We start from the raw sequence: 19848 nt of genomic DNA on the forward strand, positions 1-19848 counted from the left end.
CCACAGGCTGTCTCTCATGCTGAGAATGCCCTCCTTTATCTCAGCCTCTTAGAAATCTCTGGTTTCATTCAAAGCTTTGCTCAAGTCCTATGTCTCCAGGCCTTTTCTGAGCCCCCTAGCTGCTGGAGCCTTCCTCCCAAGATTACCTTTTTCTTGTTTTGTGTACCTTTATGTATGTATGTATTCTGTCCCCCAGCCCCCACTAGAGTATGAGCTCCTTGAGGACAGCAGGTGTTTCACTATGGTCTTTTTATCTCCAGAGGCTGGAATGGTGTTGGGCACATAGTAGTTGCTTAAATGCTTGTTTGTTGCTTGATTGACCTATATAATAAGTAGGACTATGAGGTTGTAAGCTTTACATTGGCAGGGATCATATTTTATTTAAATCTTTCTTCTCCGCAGCACCTACGTAATAGGCATTATTGTTGGATTAAACTATATACAATTCAGTGCCTTACATTGTGTTCTCTAGTATATCGTGGGAATTACACGTCCCTTATTGCCCCCTATTCTTATGATCTTGAACTACAACCAGGTTAGTGGGAAACAAATACTAGGGAGCTGATTCCCAAGAATAAGTAGGAAGATAGCAAGGGAGGAGCCCCTACCACCTCTTGATAGATTGAGATTCTATGTCCACACTATACAGAAATGACCTGTCCCTGGGTGCTGAAGCTGGGAGACACGAATGCTGAGCCACCATCTGAGATCCTTGAAAGATTGTGGGAAATGAGAGCAGTGTCACAGGTCTAGAAGATGGCACATGTCTTGATTTTCCCAAATGGGAAGAAGAGACTGAAAACCAAAGGTCACTGGGCCTTACTTTGATCCCTGGCAAAATTCAAGGTTATGTTATTAAAGGGAGGGTTTGTGAACAGCTCGAAAAGGAAGCAGTGGTTATAACAAGCCAGTGTCAGAAGAGGTGGACAACCTCTCCCCCTTTTTTTACAGGGTAGATTAGGGCAGACCTTGGAGCAGTTGGGGAAGGTTGCTGAGAGGCACAACCTAGGAAGATTTTTCGAACAATGAGAGGCTCTAAGAGAGGAACAGGTCACCTGTAGAAGTCATGGGCGCCTTCTCAATCAAGGCATTCAGAAAAAAGCTAGATGATGATTTGTTGGGCATTATCAGATCCATGTTGGACTAAGTGACCTGCGGTTCTGCCTTCTGGGAGCCAACAGAATAGTCCAGTCCCTGTACCACATGACAGCTTTTCAAGTGCATGAAGGATAGCTCTTGTGTGTCCCAGTAGGTCAAAGGTACTAGGAGGCAATTTTTGGCTTAACATAATGAAGAAGTTTCTAATGCTTAACCTTGTTAGAGGGTGAGCTCCTGCTCATTGAGAATATTTAAATTGGGGCAACATGTCTGGGCTGTCATAAAGAAATGAATTCTTGCATTGAGGTGGGTAGGTTGGCCTCTGAGGTCCGTTTTCCAGATCCTGATTCATTCTAAGGTTTTCTGAGTTCCACAAAGACCGTAGCTCTCTGTCCTGGCTTCCCTCATCTGAAGTTTCTCCCTCTGCCTTTTCCTGTTATAGTCCCAAGCAGTATGCCTACCCTTAGTTTTCCTTGGGCTCACTCAAGTGGTATTGGGTGTTGTTCAATACTTATTCAGTTTAAATGGTGTCTTTCTCCTGAGTGCCAGACTGAGGAAGGAGCCCTCTTAAAGCTTACAAATTTGGAAAAGCTAAAAGAGGAGCAGGTTACACATTGCATATCTTAGAAGTTTTTCTAGAAGGGGAGTTATTTTAGACATAGTCAACTTGTTTTTACCTTGGTTTTTACCTATTTTAACATTAGCTTCTCAGAAGAATTAACTGTGGAAAAGGATCTCTGGGAGGGGTTGGTTTGTAGATGAAAAGAAGCAGGGAGGATGATCTCTTGTTTCTTGATTGTGCTAATACACTGTCCCTTCTTCTAAAGTTTGCAGAAGAAAATGGCAACATCCTTTCCTGATTCGACCCTGAGACGAGGAGTAGATAATCGATACCTGGTGTTGGGGGTCAGTGTCGTACAGAATGAAGGAAACCCAGAGAAACACCTAATTATAACAGCTTCTCAGTCGTTGGAAGATCAAGAGCTATGCATCCTTAGGAATGAGTGGTAATTGATATGCACACATGCTAATTGATGTGACATTCTCTAGGTATCTTCTTAAAGTCCAGCCGAATAGTGGGAATTAATCTTTGACAACAAATGAACTGGGTTTTGAATGTGGTTTGATTCTGCATTTATTTTGTGCTCAGCTTCTCAGGTCTCTTTCCAAAACCATTTGAGGAAATAAAATGAATAACTCAAACTTTGTGATGATTAAACAGAGTGTCAGTGCAAGTATTGTTACCTTTATCTTTATCTTTATTTTATAGATGAGGAAACTGAGGCTCAAAGAGGTTAGTTTGTCCACAGATGGACAGGTAGAATGATGGTAGAGTGAAGACAAAGAACATTGTTGTACTAATGACTATTCACAATGACTATTCCTTCTTCTGCTTAATGGGGGTGGGAACCTGCAGCCTCAAGGCCACACGTGGCCCTCTAGGTCTTCAAGTGTGGCCCTTTGACTGAATCCAAACTTCACAGAACAAATCCCCTTAATAAAAGGATTTGTTCTATAAAACTTGGACTCATCAAAAGGTCACACCCAAGGTGGCCTTGAGACTACAGATTCCCCACCCCTGACTGGTCCTAGACCTTCGATCTGTTTAGTTGTAGCGTGAACCTTATGTTAGTTTTTAAGAATAGTAAAATGAAATTCAGCCTAAAATTATTATTTTTAAAAAATTCTATTTATTTGTTTTTAACATTCTTGTTTCTTTTTTTTTTAATTTTGAGTTCTAAATTCTCTCCCCTCTGGGCCCTCCCCTTCCCATTGAGAAGGCAAGCAATATAATTTCAATTATACATGTGAAGTCACATTTCTATATTAGCCATGATGCAAAAAAAAAAAAAAAAAAGTGAGAAAAGTCTGCATCAATCTGCACCCAGAGCTCCTCATTTCTCTCTCTGGAGGTGAATAGCATTTTTCATCATGGGTCCTTTGGAATTGTCTAGAATCATTGTATTGATCAGAGTTAGCTAAGTCTTTCAGTTATCATCTTTACAATATTGCTCTTACTGTATACAATGTTCTGTTTCTGCTTCATTTCACCTCAGTTCATGTAAGTCTTCTCAGGTTTTTCTAAAACCATCCTCTTCATCATTTCTTACAGTAATATCTTACAGTATTCCATCACAATCATATAGCATAACTTGTTCAGTCATTCCCTAGTTGATGAGTATCTCTTTAATTTCTAATTCTTTTCCACATAAAAATATCTGCTCTAAATATTTTTGTACAAATAAGTCCTTTTCCCTTTTCTTTGATCTCTTTGGGATACAGATCTAGTAGTGCTATTGCTGGGTTGAAGGGTCTGCGTAATTTTATAGCCCCTTGCTTGTAGTTCCAAATTGTTCTCCAGAAAGGTTGGACCAATTCACAACTTCACCAACAAAGCATTAATCAGTGTCTCTTTTCCCACATCCCCTCCAACATTTGTTCTTTTCCTTTTCTGTCATGTTACCTAATCTGATAAGTGTGAGGTGGTGCCTCGGAGTTGTTTTAATGTGCATTTCTCTAATTATTAGTGATTTAGAGCATTTTTTTCAGTGACCATTGATGGCTTTGATTTCTTCTTCTGAAAACTGCCAGTTCATATCTTTTGACTATCGATTGGGGAATGACTCTCATCTTTATAAATTTGGCTCAGTTTCCTGTATATTTGAGAAATGAGGTCTTTATCAGAGAGACTTAGAGTAAAACTTTTTCCCCAGTTTCCTGCTTCCCTTTTAATTTTATCTGCCTAAAATTCTTTAACCCTTGTTTTCACAGTTAGAGCAATGCTACACAAGTGCATAGGGCAGACTGAACTTGGATTTGTGCCCAGGGTTTGAGATGGAACTGAAGAAAGCCATTGTATCTCGTTCTTGTTGCATTAGGCTGGCCTTTTCTAAAATTTTAGGAAGGCAGAGGAACGTTGGAAGGCTTAACAATGGAAAAATAAATAATAAAGACTGACATTCTTAGTGCTTTGAGATTAGATTATGTCAAGGTGGCCAGTTATACTTAATAATTTCTGGGGCCTAAGCAGTTAACTTCTTTATGTCTGAAGGGAATCCACGAGTATATTTGTGTATGTTTTAAAGGTGGGGGCAGGTAGAGTGAAGACTATTATAAAAAACTTGATGTTGATTGGTATCTGGTTCTACAAAGACATGAGCAGAAAGAGGCCACTGTGGGGCAGTGACCAGAGCCCTGGCTTTGGGGCCACAGATGATGTTATTTAGTTATTTCAGTCCTGTCTGACTCTTGGTGACTCCATTTGAGGTGTTCTTGGCAAAAATACTGGAGTGGTTTGCTATTTCCTTCTCCAGCTCATTTTAGGGATGAGGAAACTGAGGCAAACAGGGTTAAAGTGACTTGCCCAGGGTCACACAGCTAGTAAGTGTTTGATGTCAGATTTGAACTCAGAAGGTTGAATCTTCCTGTCTCTAGAGCCCAGCACTCTGTCCACTGCACCACCTAGTTGCTCGTGGATCCGGAGAACCTGGGTTCCAATCCTGACTCTTCCTCTTTCTCTTCCTCCCCTAATGACCTTAGATAATTCATTTAACCTCTCTGGGCTTCAGTTTCCTTGTTTGTCTCATGAAAGCCTTAAACTAAGTGATGCAGCATTTTTTTGCTATTCTAACTCCTATGAAATGAGCAATGTTCCGTCTTCATAGGTGAAGCTCTCATTATGCCTTCTTTCTTGTACATTTCAAATGAAGCAACTACATGTCATATATTTTTATTTGCAGGAATGACCTTTCAATAGAGCCAGGAGACATCATTCATTTGGAAGGAGAGTACAAAGCAGATGCTTGGATAATAGATAAAGATTTTGGATATTTGACTCTCTACCCAGACATGCTGATTTCTGGCACGAGCGTAGCAAATAGCGTTCGTTGCATGAGAAGAGCGGTTCTGAGTGAAAATTTTAGGGTAAGTGTGTTAGAAAATGTTACTATGCCCAGGCCGAATTCATTGTCTGGGATGCTTAACTAAGGAATTCTGGCCTTAATAAACTAGTTCTAGTGATGATTTTTGGTATGGCAGCATCTTGCGAACCCCTGTCTGACTTAGGATTCTCAGGTAAATAAACTGAAATCTAATGCTAATTGTTGGTGTGTGATGAGGTTTGTTTCCTTGGCCCGAGGATTCTTTTCATCTTCTTGTTTTAGAGAAGCACAACAGTTATACTATAAAACAAGTAGCAGAGTAATAAAGGAATTTTGGAGATTGGATGTATTGGATATATTTATTTTCCATTTTATCATTGTATAGGGAAAAAGGATAACAGTTAATATAGTACTTAACCAGCATTTCTGAGAAAGGGAAACTTAATTTTTTACTAAGGCTTCTATTGATAGTTATAAAATTATTTTTTCTAATTTTTTTTCTTTTTAAAATTTATTTATTTGTTTTTTATTAATTTATTTTGATTTATCAACAATCACTTCCATAAATTTTTGAGTTTTAAATTTTTCTTTCCCTCCCTCTCTAAGAGAGTGCTCAATCTGATATAGGCTATACATATACATTCCTATTAAACATATTTTCACATTATTGATGTTGTAAGGAAGAATTAGAACCAATAGGAGGAACCACCCGAAAGAGGAAACAAAACAAAACAAGAAAAAAAATAGCAAATAGTATGCTTTGATTAATATCTTTTTTGAATACATGTATTAAACATTCTCAATTATGTCTGTTCTTGTAGACTGTAAAATTAATTTTTTGAAGATTAGTGCTTTAGACATCCTAGATCCATGAGAATTTATTGAACAATTAAGGGATGAAGGAAAAGTATATGAAGGAAAATATTTCATATTCTTTTGGCTGCTTGATATTAGAAAAACATCAATTTCTTGGATAACTATATATTGAAAATAAGTCTTTTAACATATATCACATCAGAAATACATTTGCCATGTTTTATAGAGCAGCGATCCCAATTCCCACCAAATGCTGATTGGCACAGTCCTGCACGAAATATTCCAGAAAGCGATAACTGACAGCTTTGCCCAAGAAAAACTCCAGGAACTTGCTCTGCAGACTGTTCAAGAAATAAAACATCTGAAGGAAATGTAAGTACCAATCAGAACTAGGGTAAAAGGCAATTAGGGAAACATTTCCTGGAATCTCCAAAACGTTTGGATCACACTGTGATTTTTGTCCCGCTTTTTGCACTCCCCATTTTGCTCATACGATATTGCCCAACAAATGCCTGTACATCCCCCCAGTGTAGAATACCAGGAGAAGCATCAGAAAATAAAACAAAGTTCTAGAGCGGCCGAGCAGGCTCACCAGAGGTGTTCCCATAGAGGAGAGCCCATCAGGGTATTCCTTGGCCGCAGGCCCATGGCAGAGAAGTTTGTACAGCACTGGAAAGAGGGCAGAGGTTCTGGGGGCACGTACCCCGAGAGCTGTGAAGAGTGATGGTTGTCATTCAGGGAAGATGGCCAAAAGGGGCTCTAACTCCAAAAGCATGGATGAGCAGGGGACACGCCTGTGCTTTCAGGAGCACAGAGGCAGGTTCACGGTGATGGCCTAAAATCAGGAAGGGTGCACTAAAATTGAGCACAGCTCCCATGCAAAATGACTTTGAACATACAGGTGACTTGGTGCTTCAATGCGGGGGTCCCCTGGAGTCCAAGTTGGCCCCTTCTCTCATTTAGTAGTTACGTTAGTGACAGCCTTTCATCAGTTGTAGAACTAGAGAAGGTGTGGGGTCTTCTAGTTCAGTCCCCTCATTTTACAGGGGAGGAAACTGAGGCCCAGAGAGGTCAATGCTTTTTTTCAGGTGAAGTAACCAGGTTGCTGTATGTGCTTGGTCCTCTTTACTGTTGTTTCCAACTATGCATCATGACTCTGCAGCCATCTGCTGGCCCCTTAGGACCGTGGCAGCGTGGAAAAAGCCTAGACGAGAGTGACTGTGTCCTCAGTTCACCTGGCATCATACTGGCACACATTTGCAAAGGGCTCAGCAGAATAGCACTGCAAGGTCAGCAGTGCCAGTATCCTTATCCCCATCAATTAAGGCTCTGATTGGCTAAGTGACCCAGAGTCAACTTGGATCCTTATTAAGAGCTGAGATGATCGTTGGCATTTGTAAAGTGCTTTACTGTTACAAACACTCTGTCCTCTCATTTGGACTTCCCGCAATCCTGTGTCATCAGGAGATGAAGTCTCACTTCATTCATTCTCGCTCATTCCGGTCACCATTTTACAGATGAGGAACATGAGGCCCTGGGAGGCTGAGGGTCATCTCAAGGCCACAAAGGGCCAGGACTATGACATGTTATTTTTCTTGTCGTTATGTATACCGACCCTGCAGAGGACTGTTTAACATCTTTAGCCCTTCTTTTTATATAGGTAATGTATTCAAAGGTGTTTAATGTATTTTAAACATCTTAGAATCCTCATTTTCTTTCTTTTTTATTGAGTCTGGTATTTTAGTGTGAGAAAAGTGAGCAGTTCTTTATATTGTCAAAGGCAGATGCAGGCAAGCAAACCATAGGAGATGGATTGGAAGCCCAGAAAGTATAGAAGGCATTGGGGGAGATGTTCTGTGGCCAGGGTGCAGTCCTGAGCCCCTCCTGGCTCCTTCTCACAGGAGGTTGCCATGTACATGTGTTGTCATCATGGTGCGGTACCACTTGCTTTTAGGTTTCCATGGAAGCGGCTGTATGGAGGGAACCTCCTCATCATAAGATGTCATTGTAGTCTTACTCTAGGAATCGAGGTGGCTGTGTGATCTTAGATTTGGGGTTACGTTGCCTCCATTGGTTTCTTCATTGTCTTTGTTCTTATCATTTTCTTCCCTTTTTATATTCACCATATCCTTACTCATTTTTAAAGGTATCACTTGAACCTAAAACAAGGTGAATTTAAACAAGAAATAGAAGACTATCTTCCATCGTTTTCCAAATGGGCTGAAGATTTTATGCACAAGCCCACTTCGGTGGACCTCCCCAAGACGCCCTGCACTTCGTAAGAAAGCCATTCTAGTCTGACCTTTTTTTGTCTCGTTGGTTGGGATTCTCTAGTGTTTAGCAGTGTTGAATCGTATCTTTTCAAGGAGGAGCAGTCTTTTGAAAGAATTAACAATTTCTGAGGAAATAAAACGATTGCTTTTATAGATGATATGATGGTCTCTCTAGAGAACCCAGAAGAATCAACTAAAAATTAATCGAAACCGTTAATAACTTCAGAGTTGTAGTATGTGAAATAAAACCTCATAAATAATGACAATTTTTCTTTATTATGAATAAAACTCAGGAAGAAGAGGTTATAAATTTTTATTCACAAATGTCTACAGAAAGTAACAAGATATTAGTCCATCTATCAAAACACGTAGAAATTAGCTAACTACAGTTATAAGACATTCTTTACAGAAATTTGTTGTTGTTCAGTTGCTTCTGTTGTTTCTGATTCTTTATGACCCCATCTGGGGTTTTCTTGGCGGGGATACTGGAGTGGTTTGCCATTTCTTGCTCCAGCTCATTACAGATAAGGAAACTGAGGTGAATAGAGTTATGTGACTTGTCCAGGGTCACACAGCTAGTAAGTGCCTGAGGCTGGATTTGAACTCAGGAAGATGAGTCTTCCTGACTCCAGGCCCACTGCTTTATGCACTGTGGCACCACCTAGCTTCCCCTTAGAACTCGACAAATTCAAAAAATTAGAGAACTATTCATTGCTCATGGCTAGATCCATTTTACAAATGAAGAAACTGAGGCTGGGAGTGCTTAATTGATTTGCTCAGGGTCCCCCAGCTAAGTAGGTGTCTGATGCAGTATCTGAATGCACATCCTGCTGCCTCCAGTGACTTACCCAGGTCACCTGGCTGGGACATAATCCCAGCTCTCCTGACTTCCAGGGCAGTGGTCTTTGCACCAGGCTGTGCTGAGTCTTTTCAGGAAGATTGGCATGTTCACCTACTGGTTGGTTTGCATGCATAGTCATCATTTTTTCTTCTCATTTTCTTCTAAAGAAATATGCATTTTTTCCCCAGATTATGTGACAGAAACAAGGATGAATCATCTTGTAGGATTCAGGTAACCAAAGCTCTGGATATTGAAGAGAACATTTGGTCTCCAAGGTTTGGCCTGAAGGGCAAGATTGACGTCACAGTCAGCGTAAAAATACATCGCGGGTCTAAAGCTACGTGTAGAATAATGCCGTTGGAGCTTAAAACCGGCAAGGAATCTAACTCTGTTGAGCATAGAAGCCAGGTACAGCTGCAGATTCTTAAAATGGAAGATATTTAATCTATCCAAGAGCACATTCTCATTGACTTATCTCATTGACATATGCCATACTGTCCCCTTACTATTTTAGTTCCCAGTTGTGGCTTTCAATTTGGGGATGCCAATCCACTATAAGGAAATATATCTTAGAAATGTATACTGTTAGGGGCAGACATTTTTCTTTGGAAAAAATAATGGTAGTAGCAGAGTTGTAAACTTACCCTTTCAATTTCCTCCCTCTCTCCCTGATGTCTAATGAGTTTCATCTAAGATTAAATAAGGGAACTGTGCGTTACTGCTGTATTAAATGTCTCTATGATTTGAGATGCTCCCAACTGAAGTACGTAGAAGCTGTGACTTTTGAATGAGATGAAAACCTAAGCATTCTTGAAACGCAGACATCTAAACTAAATATTTCTGACAGTTTTTGAGGGAAGGAAATAAATCAAAATCATTACAGTAATAATAAGTTAAAACTGTATTATCACTTGTATATATCAGGAAACATTAATTATAACCTAATTATAATAACAATATTACCATCTGTTGTAGACTGGTAATGAAAAAATTATGTGTCTTATACATGAATTTGTATTATGGAGAGTAAGCCATTCCTTTTTCATATTTAAAAACTTTAAATTATAAAAGATGTTACGTAAAATGCATTTGTATTACAGTCTGAGTTTTATAGTTGTACCTTAACTGAAGAAACTTTCCATTATTAGGACTCTCTTTGCAGCTGCTAATAGTGTTCTGGATAACAGACTTTTGAACTGAAAGTTAAGTCTTAGATTCAAGCCCAAAGTGATTTTGGGTTATATTTTTGCTGCTTCTGACTTTACAAATGTTGAGGGTTTTAGCAGGCAGAAAACATTTTCCTTTTCCAAAGACTTAAGTTTTGTACTTGGATAATTATGTAACTTGGACTGAAGCTATAGCTTTGAAATTTGACCCAATTGTGGTCCTCTTGAGCAGAGCAAACCGAGCCAGATTTGAAGAGAAGCAGTTAATCCTTTATAAAGTTATAAAGATTGGAGGCCGGGTGCTTGCAGCGTCCTGGGGACCTTCCGACTTTCCACTTGGTCTCCACAGACAGGTTCGACTGAAGTCGCTTGGGCCTGCTGAGCCATGCACAGACACTTAGGAGTCCAAAACTGGCTCAGTTGCAGTGGCCCCAACGTACATGGTCCCATTTCGTTCAGCTCATCTTCACATGCGAGAAGGTGAATCATCTCTAAGTGTAGGGCATGTATGATATAAGAAGACAGTACTTTTATTGCGGTGACCAAGTTTCCACTTTCTAGAACAAGTTCATAGTGAGAGCACTATCTACTTAATGTGCAGAAAATAAAAGTAGATTTCTAAATATGCAAGGTGTACAATAGGTAAATCCTAACTTTGGGACTTCCTTATTTTAATTAGCAGGTAGTCCCTGATTTACAAATGAACTTCATGCCAAAAGTCCATTTCTAAATTGATTATTTGGAACTTGCAACCCATTTTCTGCATAGAAACAATATTATAATGGGTGGTTAAGTTAACGAGCCCTCCAAAATCATATTTAGCAAGCTCCCTTCCCCTCCATCTGTCAGGCTTTGGGAGTTGGCTGACTGGCAGTTTGGGTGGGAAGGTTGGTGAAAGAATTGTGGTGGAATGGGGTGTAAGTAGTTATTTATACATATATACATATTTATATCTATATGTGGATCATTCCAAAGTTGTGTTAAAGCATTGCCAGTAAGTATGAATTATATCCAGTAATCGATGCAACAAAATGTTTCACATGTAATTTATTTAACAACACAACAGCCTGCCATGTTCAAATGAATTTAATTTATCAAGCTCAGACACCAAACTCTGTGTGAATATTATTTTTTCCAATACTAATTTTTTCCATTCCTTACTATCTTGGCAGCTGACTTACCCTAAGTATTCCTGGAAATGATTTAAATAGCAAGGCTCTTGGAACTAACATTTTCTTTGGAGAGTCTTTATCTCTGGGATCCTCTTTCTTTGTCAGTTTAAGAAATCTTTTGTTTCTTAACTGAATGTACTCTGGGCACAGAACAAACTTAACTTTTTAATCTGGTGGGATAGCAATTTTTCAGTAAGATGTAACTTTATATTTTTTTTTCAAAAACCTTTAGCACTCACCTAATAGAACAGTTTGCAAATGTAATTTGTGTGTTACAATTAACGTGGATCTTTTTGAAATTAACATTCATCATCATGCTTTAAATGAAAGGTAACTAATAGCTCTCAATTTGATCTATATGTTTATGCATTTGCATTTGTAGATTTAAACAGAGGTTCTACAAATGATGAAATTAGATTAAGATCATTTTGATGAGAGTCTTTCTTTAGCATTGGCTTATGTTAGGGAGCTGCCTAAAAAATATGTGGCTCTGAATTCCTTAATCTTGTCCCTCATAGCTTTCTCAAACTAACATAGATTTACTGCAACTCAGCTGTCATTAGGAATACTTAATTGGCCCATTGAAATGATTGATACCAGGTATTCTGGAAAAGCATTCCTAGCCTGAGTGTAGGCATGCTAACTGTAGTGTTAGGCCTATGTTTACAGGCATTCACGCCATCCTGCGGGCTGACTTCCATGTAGTCACTCAGGAATGGCCCGTAGCCTCAGGGACTCACCTTTTCCCCTTCTTCCCCATTGTCTTCCACCAGGTGTTGGCTGGAATCTTCCGCCTCTCTCACCCAGTTCAGATCTTGTTTAGGGCTCATATAGGATGGCTTCTGCTGTGGCAAGAGAAAAATAGAGGGAGGAGGGAATTGCTTACCCTCCCTCCTTCTCCTTCTTCCCCATCTGTCATTGGTTCCTCTTGTTCTAGGCCAAGTCTCAGTGGTAGCATCCCCAATCCATCCTGTTCCTACCAGAAACCCTATCCCAGACTCTTCTTCCCCTCCTGGCAGTATCTCTTGTCATGGAATGATCTGGGTAGGCTGAGTTTTTATTTCAATGATTTAGTTTCTTCATGGAATTTGTGGGGGGGAGGAGAAAGTGAAGGTTGGGGCGAGGCACAAGAGCCTGTGAACTTACTGTACTGTCTCTTTGTTCTTTGTTTACTAGTTGTAAAAAGTGAGGTTCATTCTTTCATGCAGACAGCCAGGGGGAGAAATCTTGGTCAGAAGAAACAGGTAGTAGCATTAGGAAAGGAAGCAGATGGGCTGACTAACACCGAGGGCCTGAATCAGGAAGGAAATGAGCTGAAAAGCATCTGGCCAGGAGGAAGCTATGGCCCTCGGGGGTTACCCTAACAAGAACCCTTGGTCTTTCCCCCATAACTCCTTGCTGCTTGGCACCCAAAGCACCCACCCTGTTGGTCCCCTTGCTGTGGCTGACACACCTAATAATAGCCTGGAGCAGAGGCACTCCTCATTTCCTGGCAGGATGGAGAAGCGGGCCAAAGCAGATGAGTAGGAACCCCAATTCTGGCATAGCCCAGCTAGAGGGAATCTCCTGTGAGTTCCAGCTTGGAATTTTGAAGGCATTTTCCAACAGAATCCCACTGTGGTTAAGTTCTGTAGTTTAATTAACATGATATTACAAATGCATTATCAGTCAAATTGGGAACCTCTATACCACATAGAAGCAAATATAAGATGGCTTCTATGGGAAAATGCTTTTCTGATTTCAAACAAGAGGTTTACAAGTGAACTTTGGTGGTAGAACCTATTCCTAAACTAGGGACTGACTGTATTTGTTCTGCATGGTAATCCTGACCAATATTCCATGCATTTAACTTTTAATGCATATAATAGTAGTCTGTCAGGGGGAAAAATAAGACCCTAACAAATTCTGACCTCATAAACTCTGGATAAAAACATAAAAACTAGGATATATTTGCTTTTAAGTGGTTGGCAATTGAGATGTTTCTTCAACGTGAAAGCAAAATTGAGAGGGATATTGATGTTTGAGTAGGAAGAAAATATTTGCTATTAGGAAGCCCCACTTACCTTCATCAGTATTTGTTTCTATTATTTTATGCAATTTTAAAATGATTTGTAGGTTGTTCTCTATACACTACTAAGCCAGGAAAGAAGGGCTGATCCTGAAGCCGGATTGCTTCTCTACCTCCGGACTGGTACCATGTACCCCGTGCCAGCCAGACGTCTTGACAGGAGAGGTGAGGGCCGCCCAATTTATCCTTGTTCTTTTCACTGTTAACATTATAAAAGTTTCTGACCCTTCCTTGACATACTGTACTTGGAAAACTCCCTCAGTACTGTTGTAGGGCATGATGAAATGTCACGTCTCTCATTTGTGGTTAGAAACGTTAAAAGACAGGCAAAACTTTTTTCTTATTTAAGTCTTGTATTTAGATTTTGGAAAACATTAACCTTGACCTTTTAGAATTCTATTCCTGAGTAAGAAATACTGGATTGAAAGCCAGCCCTCCTAACTGTTTGATCTTAGGTAAGTCACCTGACCTCATTAGGCCTCAGTTTCCTGATCTGTAAAATGAGGTGGTTTGATCCAGTGATCTGAGGTCCCTTCCAGTTCTAAATCTGTGATTCTGTGATTTTTTTTTTTGAATTCAAATAGTAGCCACTAAAATGTAGGAAGGAAGGAAATAAGCCTTTATTAATCACCTACTATGTTCCAGGCACTGTGCTAAGCACTTTACATATATCTCATTTGTTCCTCACAACAACCCTGTGAGGTAGATGGTATTATTATCCCCATTTTGCAGATGAGAAAACTGAGGCAGACAGAGGTTAAGCAACTTGCCCAGGGCCATGCAGCTAATAAGTGTCTGAGACTGGATTTGAACTTAGGTGTTCCTGACTTCAGGTTCATTGCTATATTTACTACACCACCTGGCTGCCTTATAATCGTATTTGTGCTTATATATAATACCTGGTGGTCACAAAGTATGTATGATGGTTAAATCAAATTAAACTGAATTTAATGCATTTTTTTCTCTTCTTTAAAAAAAACAGAGTTATTAAAGCTAAGAAACCAGGTGGCATTCTACTTGTCCCATGGTGTCACAAAATCTACTGCAGGAAAGGAGCAAACCCAGCTTGCACACTTGCCACCAATCATTAATGATAGTTACACCTGTAAATATTGCTCACAGATGGACAACTGTGCTCTTTATAGCAGGTAATGAGTTTCACATTGTTTCAATTTGGGTTATAGCTTTTTAAAAATTTATATTGATAACATTTGTTTTTATATCAACTTTATTTCTATATAGCTGCATCTATATGTCAATGTAGATCCCTCCCTCCTCTATACAAAGAGCTATCACGAATTTGTAACAGATTGAGTTCAGCTCAATAGTGTTGAGGGAATTGGCCTCGATGGATTTATTGTGCTTATTAAAATGATGCCTCCCTCCCCATTTGTTTCAGATCTGTGATCTCATAGATTGAGTTCTGCCGTCACTGCGGCCTACCGTCTGTTCTGTATGGATTAGCTTCTTATATATTTTATATTTCAAAAGCCTTTGGGGTCTATTTAAAATGCTGAATACTATCTAAAGTAGGAGAAGAACGATTTACACTAGTCACCCTCGATCTCCGTTTACTTCAGAGATAGTTAATGTCATAATCTGACCTGTCTCCAATACCTTTCTGACACGGAGTTTTGAATTTAGAGCGGTCGAACAACAGATGGACAAGAGCTTCATTCCCCACACCATGCTGTCTAAAATAGAGAAGGCAACGCAGCACCTGAAGCATTCCCATCTCCAGTATTTCAGCCTTTGGTATCTAATGATGACCCTGGAGTCCCAGTCAAAAGATAGCAAGAGGAGCCACAGAAACATCTGGTTAATGTCAGCCTCAGAAAGGTAAGCAGAGCTTTTTCTTTTGTTAGACGCGTTATTGTGTAGAGTCCGGGATCTGGTCTAGTGGAAGGAGCTCGGAGCCTGGGTTCCAATTCTGGCTCTGCTGCTTATTTATGATACCTGTGTGGTCCTGTTGTGTGGAGGATGCGGGGGTTTGGTAGCTGATCTCCAGGGTTCTTGGAAGGCCTTTCAGAATTAGAATAAAGCCTTAATTAGAGGTTCTTTGAAGACTGTCACCCCCAGATTACACACAGTATCGCCAGGTGAACATTGATGATAAAAAGATGATTTCTTGGGTCAAGCTGCAGCTTGGGATCATAGCCGTATTTTATGAAATGCAGTCTAGACCCCTTCTATCGCTTCTTTTCTACTCTGGCTCTTGCTCATTGTTAATCTGCAGTCCCAGACCTAGAAATAGGTGCTGATATGGGCCCAGTGGGCCGGTCATCCAGTGGCACATCTGGACAGGAGTCATTGTGCATGCATTCGATTTTTATGTGGCCATTTAAGCCAGACTCTTGTGCATAATCATGGGTTTCATCAAGGCAATAGTAAACATAAGTAAAGTTGTGGCACGTGTCTAACAATGGCCTGCTTGGGCTCACTCTGTAGTGAGAGCTTGGGGAAAAAGAGAGTCAAGTCCGGCCACTGCGCTGATACCAAGGAAGTGTTAACAGGACCAGTGCAGGGCTCTTCACTGAGGGTCTGTGGGCTTGGTTTTTTAATATTTGGATCACTGTATCTCAGTACTCTTTGATCCCTTTGTAATCCTATGCATTTTATTTTATACATTTGTAAAAGTCTTCCTGAGTTTCCCTGACTTCATCTTCATTTCCTGTGGAACAATAAAATTCTATTATATTCCCATGTCACAATTTGTTCAGCATTCCCTCTTTGAAAGGCACTTGCTTTGATACCAGTCTTTGATACCACAAAAAAAAAATACTGCTAAGATTCTTTTGATATGTTTAATGGCCTATTTTCTTTTTAAATTTTTATTATATTATTTATTTGTTACACGTAAAAAAATTTTTTTACATTTATGAAAACTGTGAGTTTTAAATTCTCTTCCTCTAGCCCCAACCCCACCCATTGAGAAGGCAAGCAATATGATACTGATTATGTATGTAAATGTATGTAAATATATTTCCATATTAGCCATGTTACAAAAGAAAACACACATACACTCACACACTTAAAACCCAAGAAAAATAAAGTAGAAAAGTGTGCTTCAGTGTGCACCCCTAGTTCATGAGTTCTGTCTTTGGAGGTGGATAACTTTTCATCGTGGGTCCTTTGGAATTGTCTTGGATCATTGTATTGATCAGAGTAGCTAAGGCTTCCACAGCTGGTTGTTACAATGTTGCTGTTGCTGAGTATAACATTCAGCTTCTGCTTTCCTCATTTTGTATCTGTTTGTAGAAGACTTCCCAGGTTTTTCTGAAGCCACCCTGCTCGTCATTTCTTATAGCACAGTAGTATTCCATCTCAGTCATATGCTCCAGTTTGTTCATCCTGGCTCCAGTTGATGGGCGACCCCTCACTTTCCTATTCATTGGATGGCCTGTTTTCTAAATGTGCATTTTGGCATTTGCCTTTTTCCATAAGAATCACTCTTTATAAATAACTTGAAATGCTGTTGGGGCACATTCTGAGAAAATTAGCCACCATCAAACATTTTAAACTAAATAAAGGTGGGACTTTAGTTAAGACTTGAAGGAAGCTAGGGAAATCTGGAGGTGGAGGTGAGTCAAGAGAGCATTCTGGCCAGCCAGGGAAGATGCTCCAGGTTGGGCTAGATGTGACGTTGCACTTGAGAGGTCCAGCATGGAGGCTGATGACATTAGATCACAGAGAATGCAGAGGGCAATAGTAAGAAGGCTGGAAATGTAAAAGGGGAGCAGGTTGGGAAGGGCTTTGAAGGCCAGGCAGAAGATTTTATACTTGATCCTGGAAGCGAGTATACCTTGAGATCGTCAACTCTGTCAGGAGAAGAGTGATTAGTGTGCTTCATTATTGGGCCTCTGGGGTAGTGGTTGGTTATTTAATTTATCGTATTTCTTAAATCTTTCAGAGGCAGTAGAGCTTCTTGAGAAAAAGAGGTGATAATGACTGCATTCTCAATTTTGTGACAGGCCCAGAAGGTCTCTCTCAAGGCATTAAACATTTTTAACACTCTATAGATACTCTTCTCTCTAGGCTTCTACTGGAAGACTTCTAAGATCTCCCTTCTAGCACCACAAAAGAAGGTAAAACGGTGTAATGTGATGACTCTTTAAGGTTTTTTCTTTTTTAAAAATTAATGTTTTTTATTCTGAACTTAAACATCGAAAAGGCCATTTCCATATTATGCAGCAGAAATCAGAGGACTGTGTATGACGCCATCCATTTCCATTTCATTGTTCTTACTTCCCTTACTTTTTTTAAACAGTATATAATAAATTTAACATGTTGCTTTTTTTTAAATAAATTTCTTTTTCTCTTTGCCTTTCTCTTCTTTGCCTCCCACTTCTCTCTCCCTCACTGAGAGAGCAGCCAAGCAAAATAAATGACCACATTGGCCGCTATGCATTGCTTTCAAAATTGTCCTGTTTGTCTGTGCTTCCTTTTGAACTGCCTTCTGTTCTCGTGGCCCTCTTATTTCCCCCATTCTTATTGTTAACCCCATTTGTGTCCCACTCCTCTCCACTAGTTAAAAAAATCAAGATAACCTTGTAATGCATAATCATGACCAAGCAAAACAGTGTTTGTGTCCAAAATGCTCATCTCTAAATGCTCCTCAAGCCAATAGGAGCTGTTAGGAAGAATGTGTTTCATAAAAGTTATGTTTGGTCATTGCACTGATCCCAGGGCTTAAGGCACTTGAAGCTGTGTTTCTCTACCGTGTTGTCCTGGTACACATTGTTCTCCTGGTTTACTCTGCCTCATTTCATAGGCCCCAGGATGCTCTGAAATCTTCTCTTCCATTGTTTCTTAGCATTAATGCTGTTACATTCCTACACACAATTTGTTCAGCCATTCCCCAATTGTTGGGCATCCCTTGGGATTCTAGTTTGTTTGTTTTTTTTTTTCCTTTTAATTCCCCCTTCCAGATCAGGAAGTTTATTTTACTTGCAATTCCCCATTATTAATCTCCCTCCTTTTCCTATTGAATTCAATGTATTTCTATACCACACAGAGAGAGAGAGTATGTGTGTGTGTGTGTGTGTGTGTGTGTGTGTGTGTGTGTGTGAGTGAGTGAGTGTGAGTGTGCGCACTCCTTTGTCTGGTTCAGACAAGAGGGAGGTTCACCTGCTGCCCTCTCCCCCATCCCTTCCTCCGTGTTTGTACTCTCTTTCTCAGCAACCCAGTTAAGACAAATAGCAAATTCCCTTCCCACCCACCCACCCACCCCACCCTACTTTTTCTCTTTTCTGTGATATTGTGTCTTCCTACTTTTCTCTCCCTTCTCTTTCCTCTCTTCCAGCCATCAGGACGGAACCATTCAATCTTCTCCAGGGCCTCTGTTGTTCTTACCCTTGGATGTTGCTACGCAGCTCAGGTCTTTTCAACTGAAATATTTCCAAGTCCTTTGTTTTATGAAAGGTCCATTTTTTCTTCCTGTAGGCTTCTGCTCAACTTTGCATAGTAAATTATTCATGGTTGTCAGCCTGTATTTTTTGCCATTAGGAATATTCTGTTCTAAGATCTCTCCCTTTATAATAGAAGCCACAAGGTCTCAGGTTATCCTGACTGTGGTTCTTTGGTGCTTAATCTGCTTTTTCCTGGATGCATTCAGTGTTTTTCTTTTAAGTGAGCTCTGGATTTTGGCAGTAACATTCCTTGGGGTGTTTTCTTTGTTTGTTTGTTTGTTTGTTTTGGAGGCAGTGGGGGTTAAATGACTTGCCCAGGGTCACACAGCTAGCTAGTAAGTGTCTGAGGCTGGATTTGAACTCAGGTCCTCTTGACTCCAGGGCCAGTGCTGTATCCACTGCACCACCTAACTGCCCCTCCTTGGGATGTTTTCTTTGTTTTTGTTTTTGTTTTTTTTTTCAGGATGTTATAGGTAGATTCTATCTTCATTTTGCCCTCTGATTCTGATGGATTTGGGCAGTTTTCATTGATGCTATTTAGAAATACAGTGTCTGTGCTTTGTAAAAAAAAAAAAAAGATATGCTTTTCAGGAAATCCAGTAATTCTTAAGTTTTCTTCATGAGAACTTAAGTTTTTTTTTATATTGGATACCTTCTTTTTTCTTTTTTTTTCCAGTCTTTCGATTTTGTTCTAATATTTCTTGCTATCTCATGAAGTCATAATTTCTTTCTGGTCTATTCTAGTTTTCAGAGAGTACCTTACTTGGGAAAGGTTTATTAATTTCTAAGCTATTTATTCTCCTTCCAATTTTTTCTTCCAATGTTTTCTTTTTTATCTCTTGCTTTCTTTCTGTAGTCCTTGTGGAAAAATCATTTTTTTCTTTGGATCTTCGAGTTTTTCTCTCCTTTGGGGGGTCTCTAGTTCTACTGTAATTGTTTATACTGGTATAAAATATACTGGTATATCTTTGATTGACTCATCTCTCCAGTTTTACTTAGTACCTGAATCGTAGTTCTGTGACAGAGCCATTCTCCGCTATGCTTTTGTCTGGGATGGTCAGCACTGCTTAGTCTTCATCTGGGCCACGTGGCTTTCTGTGCTAACTCAGTTCTCCTATGTGAAGC

The 19848-nt window shown here is 39.8% G+C and overlaps 1 protein-coding gene across 2 annotated transcripts in view; it reads left to right on the forward strand.

The window, feature by feature from the left end:
• DNA2 (DNA replication helicase/nuclease 2) overlaps nt 1-19848 on the forward strand; it is a 42248-nt gene that overhangs the window by 5008 nt on the left and 17392 nt on the right. The window contains exons 2-9 of one of the 2 annotated variants that reach the window (XM_027840528.1): nt 1926-2105; nt 4839-5022; nt 6022-6167; nt 7942-8073; nt 9098-9317; nt 13363-13480; nt 14298-14463; nt 14960-15154. In XM_027840528.1, coding sequence (XP_027696329.1) covers nt 1926-2105; nt 4839-5022; nt 6022-6167; nt 7942-8073; nt 9098-9317; nt 13363-13480; nt 14298-14463; nt 14960-15154 — 1341 coding nt within the window. The remainder of the gene's footprint in view (nt 1-1925; nt 2106-4838; nt 5023-6021; nt 6168-7941; nt 8074-9097; nt 9318-13362; nt 13481-14297; nt 14464-14959; nt 15155-19848) is intronic. The other variant, XM_027840529.1, reaches the window with a different exon arrangement.

The sequence above is a fragment of the Vombatus ursinus genome, unplaced genomic scaffold (genome assembly GCF_900497805.2).
Source record: "Vombatus ursinus unplaced genomic scaffold, bare-nosed wombat genome assembly UNPS02014847.1, whole genome shotgun sequence".
NCBI classification, from domain to species: domain Eukaryota; kingdom Metazoa; phylum Chordata; class Mammalia; order Diprotodontia; family Vombatidae; genus Vombatus; species Vombatus ursinus.